The sequence below is a fragment of the Oncorhynchus nerka genome, unplaced genomic scaffold (assembly GCF_034236695.1).
Source record: "Oncorhynchus nerka isolate Pitt River unplaced genomic scaffold, Oner_Uvic_2.0 unplaced_scaffold_854, whole genome shotgun sequence".
Taxonomy (NCBI): Eukaryota; Metazoa; Chordata; class Actinopteri; order Salmoniformes; family Salmonidae; genus Oncorhynchus; species Oncorhynchus nerka.
Window position 1 is genome coordinate 272,438 of NW_027040427.1, and position 5,087 is coordinate 277,524.

General features: G+C 52.0%; 1 protein-coding gene across 1 annotated transcript in view; it reads left to right on the forward strand.

The window, feature by feature from the left end:
* The window catches only part of diaph3 (diaphanous-related formin 3), a 164,352-nt gene extending 163,398 nt beyond the window's left edge, over positions 1-954 (forward strand). The window contains exons 4-5 of the mRNA XM_065016824.1: positions 324-466; positions 887-954. Coding sequence (XP_064872896.1) covers positions 324-466; positions 887-954 — 211 coding nt within the window. The remainder of the gene's footprint in view (positions 1-323; positions 467-886) is intronic.
* The last annotated feature ends 4,133 nt before the right edge of the window (positions 955-5,087 follow it).

A 5,087-nucleotide genomic window follows, 5' to 3' on the forward strand; every position in this document is an offset into this window, starting at 1 on the left:
GGGCCTGGACCGGCCTGATCTCAGTACTTCCTGGGTCTGGACAGGCCTGATCTCAGTACTTCCTGGGTCTGGACTGGCCTGATCTCAGTACTTCCTGGGTCTGGACTGGCCTGATCTCAGTACTACCTGGGTCTGGACTGGCCTGATCTCAGTACTTCCTGGGCCTGGACAGGCCTGTGTCCTCCAACCACAGCTTGTATTTTAACTACTGTAGCCCACCTAAAAAGGCTTGGTCTTCTCCTAGCTAATAGCACACTTCCTCTTACAATGCCTGCCCTTGGTTGACCATATGTCTCTGTACATCGGGCTCCCGAGTGGCGCAGCGGTGTGAGGCACTACATCTCAGTGCTAGAGGCGTCACTACAGACCCTGGTTCGATCCCGGGCTGTATCACAACCGGCCTGTGATCGGAGGACCCATAGGTCGGCCTCACAATTCGGCCCGGCGTCGTCCGGGTTAGGGGAGGGTTTGGCCCGGGATAGGCCGTCTAGTTAAGTAAAAAAAATAAACTACCCCTCTCTCCCCTCTTCTCCACCAGCCTTCCCCTCCCTCCCCCGCCAACCTTCCCCTCCCTCCCCCATGGTGTCGGGGTTTCCGAGCAAAGCAACACACCATGCTGGGACTCATTAATATGTATTGCATCTCCAGCAGCACTTCCCCAGCTCTCCTCCTCCTCCTCCTCCTCCCTCCTCCTCCCCTACGTCTTTTTTTAATTGTTTGATGCCTATCGTGACGAGCCTCCCGCTGCTCCTGTATCACAAACATGACACACCTCTCACCAGGAGGGCCTCCGCCGCAGCCCGCCCAGCAACCGTAAATACGTTTCTGAATAATTAAATTAATATGTTGTATTTTCTGCCCCCACCTTTGTTGCCGTTGGTTGCAGGTTCCTGGTACCTGTTTAATGCCGCGCACACAGAGGAGGAGGGCTGCAGGCCGTGGGAGGGGGACTAGAGCACTATATTAAAATACATGTTGATCACATAACGACGCGCATTTTAAAACCAGGGCTTTTTAACATTTTGTTATTTACGTGTCTCCTTGCAGAGTCCTTGGGTTTTGTAACTGTCATTGGTTCATTAATGGTTCTGACCTGTTACCACTGTAGGGTTCTGACCTGTTACCACTGTAGGGTTCTAACCTATTACCACACTGTAGGGTTCTGACCTGTTACCACTGTAGGGTTCTGACCTGTTACCACACTGTAGGGTTCTGACCTGTTACCACTGTAGGGTTCTGACCTGTTACCACTGTAGGGTTCTGACCTGTTACCACTGTAGGGTTCTGACCTGTTACCACTGTAGGGTTCTGACCTGTTACCACTGTAGGGTTCTGACCTGTTACCACTGTAGGGTTCTGACCTGTTACCACTGTAGGGTTCTGACCTGTTACCACACTGTAGGGTTCTAACCTGTTACCACTGTAGGGTTCTGACCCGTTACCACACTGTAGGGTTCTGACCTGTTACCACTGTAGGGTTCTGACCCGTTACCACTGTAGGGTTCTGACCCGTTACCACTGTAGGGTTCTGACCTGTTACCACTGTAGGGTTCTGACCTGTTACCACTGTAGGGTTCTGACCCGTTACCACTGTAGGGTTCTGACCCGTTACCACTGTAGGGTTCTGACCCGTTACCAGACTGTAGGGTTCTGACCTGTTACCACTGTAGGGTTCTGACCTGTTACCACTGTAGGGTTCTGACCTGTTACCACTGTAGGGTTCTGACCCGTTACCAGACTGTAGGGTTCTGACCTGTTACCACTGTAGGGTTCTGACCTGTTACCACTGTAGGGTTCTGACCTGTTACCACTGTAGGGTTCTGACCTGTTACCACACTGTAGGGTTCTAACCTGTTACCACTGTAGGGTTCTGACCCGTTACCACACTGTAGGGTTCTGACCTGTTACCACTGTAGGGTTCTGACCCGTTACCACTGTAGGGTTCTGACCCGTTACCACTGTAGGGTTCTGACCTGTTACCACTGTAGGGTTCTGACCTGTTACCACTGTAGGGTTCTGACCCGTTACCACTGTAGGGTTCTGACCCGTTACCACTGTAGGGTTCTGACCCGTTACCAGACTGTAGGGTTCTGACCTGTTACCACTGTAGGGTTCTGACCTGTTACCACTGTAGGGTTCTGACCTGTTACCACTGTAGGGTTCTGACCCGTTACCAGACTGTAGGGTTCTGACCTGTTACCACTGTAGGGTTCTGACCTGTTACCACACTGTAGGGTTCTAACCTGTTACCACTGTAGGGTTCTGACCCGTTACCACACTGTAGGGTTCTGACCTGTTACCACTGTAGGGTTCTGACCCGTTACCACTGTAGGGTTCTGACCTGTTACCACTGTAGGGTTCTGACCTGTTACCACTGTAGGGTTCTGACCCGTTACCACTGTAGGGTTCTGACCCGTTACCAGACTGTAGGGTTCTGACCTGTTACCAGACTGTAGGGTTCTGACCTGTTACCAGACTGTAGGGTTCTGACCTGTTACCACTGTAGGGTTCTGACCTGTTACCACTGTAGGGTTCTGACCTGTTACCACTGTAGGGTTCTGACCTGTTACCACACTGTAGGGTTCTGACCTGTTACCACTGTAGGGTTCTGACCTGTTTAGGGTTCTGACCCGTTACCAGACTGTAGGGTTCTGACCCGTTACCACTGTAGGGTTCTGACCCGTTACCACTGTAGGGTTCTGACCTGTTACCACACTGTAGGGTTCTGACCTGTTACCACACTGTAGGGTTCTGACCTGTTACCACTGTAGGGTTCTGACCCGTTACCACTGTAGGGTTCTGACCCGTTACCACTGTAGGGTTCTGACCCGTTACCACACTGTAGGGTTCTGACCTGTTACCACTGTAGGGTTCTGACCTGTTACCACACTGTAGGGTTCTGACCTGTTACCACACTGTAGGGTTCTGACCCGTTACCACTGTAGGGTTCTGACCAGTTACCACTGTAGGGTTCTGACCCGTTACCAGACTGTAGGGTTCTGACCCGTTACCAGACTGTAGGGTTCTGACCCGTTACCACTGTAGGGTTCTGACCCGTTACCACTGTAGGGTTCTGACCTGTTACCACTGTAGGGTGTTACCACTGTAGGGTTCTGACCCGTTACCACTGTAGGGTTCTGACCCGTTACCACTGTAGGGTTCTGACCCGTTACCACTGTAGGGTTCTGACCTGTTACCACTGTAGGGTGTTACCACTGTAGGGTTCTGACCTGTTACCACTGTAGGGTTCTGACCCGTTACCACTGTAGGGTTCTGACCCGTTACCACTGTAGTTTTCTGACCCGTTACCAGACTGTAGGGTTCTGACCCGTTACCAGACTGTAGGGTTCTGACCCGTTACCACTGTAGGGTTCTGACCCGTTACCACTGTAGGGTTCTGACCCGTTACCACACTGTAGGGTTCTGACCTGTTACCACACTGTAGGGTTCTGACCCGTTACCACTGTAGGGTTCTGACCCGTTACCACTGTAGGGTGTTACCACTGTAGGGTTCTGACCCGTTACCACTGTAGGGTTCTGACCCGTTACCACTGTAGGGTTCTGACCTGTTACCACTGTAGGGTGTTACCACTGTAGGGTTCTGACCTGTTACCACTGTAGGGTTCTGACCTGTTACCACTGTAGGGTTCTGACCCGTTACCACTGTAGGGTTCTGACCCGTTACCACTGTAGGGTTCTGACCCGTTACCACTGTAGGGTGTTACCACTGTAGGGTTCTGACCTGTTACCACTGTAGGGTTCTGACCCGTTACCACTGTAGGGTTCTGACCCGTTACCACTGTAGGGTTCTGACCCGTTACCAGACTGTAGGGTTCTGACCCGTTACCAGACTGTAGGGTTCTGACCCGTTACCAGACTGTAGGGTTCTGACCCGTTACCACTGTAGGGTTCTGACCCGTTACCACTGTAGGGTGTTACCACTGTAGGGTTCTGACCTGTTACCACTGTAGGGTTCTGACCTGTTACCAGACTGTAGGGTTCTGACCTGTTACCAGACTGTAGGGTTCTGACCCGTTACCACTGTAGGGTTCTGACCTGTTACCAGACTGTAGGGTTCTGACCTGTTACCAGACTGTAGGGTTCTGACCTGTTACCACTGTAGGGTTCTGACCCGTTACCACTGTAGGGTTCTGACCCGTTACCAGACTGTAGGGTTCTGACCTGTTACCACTGTAGGGTTCTGACCCGTTACCACTGTAGGGTTCTGACCTGTTACCACTGTAGGGTTCTGACCCGTTACCACTGTAGGGTTCTGACCCGTTACCAGACTGTAGGGTTCTGACCTGTTACCACTGTAGGTTCTGACACTGTAGGGTTCTGACCTGTTACCACTGTAGGGTTCTGACCCCACTGTAGGGTTCTGACCCGTTACTGTAGGTTCTGACCACTGTAGGCCCACTGTAGGGTTCTGACCAGACTGTAGGGTTCTGACCCGTTACCACTGTAGGGTTCTGACCCGTTACCACTGTAGGGTTCTGACCAGACTGTTACCAGACTGTAGGTTCTGACCTGTTACCACTGTAGGGTTCTGACCACGTTACCACTGTAGGGTTCTGACCTGTTACCAGACTGTAGGGTTCTGACCTGTTACCAGTAGGGTTCTGACCTGGCTACTAGGGTTCTGACCTGTTACCACTGTAGGGTTCTGACCCTGTAGTTCTGACCATTGTAGGGTTCTGACCTGTTACCACTGTAGGGTTGTGACCCGTTACCACTGTAGGGTTCTGACCCGTTACCAGACTGTAGGGTTCTGACCTGTTACCACACTGTAGGGTTCTGACCCGTTACCACTGTAGGGTTCTGACCTGTTACCACTGTAGGGTTCTGACCCGTTACCAGACTAGGGTTCTGACCTGTTACCACTGTAGGGTTCTGACCTGTTACCACTGTAGGGTTCTGACCTGTTACCAGACTGTAGGGTTCTGACCTGTTACCAGACTGTAGGGTTCTGACCCGTTACCACTGTAGGGTTCTGACCCGTTACCACTGTAGGGTTCTGACCCGTTACCAGACTGTAGGGTTCTGACCTGTTACCAGACTGTAGGGTTCTGACCTGTTACCAGACT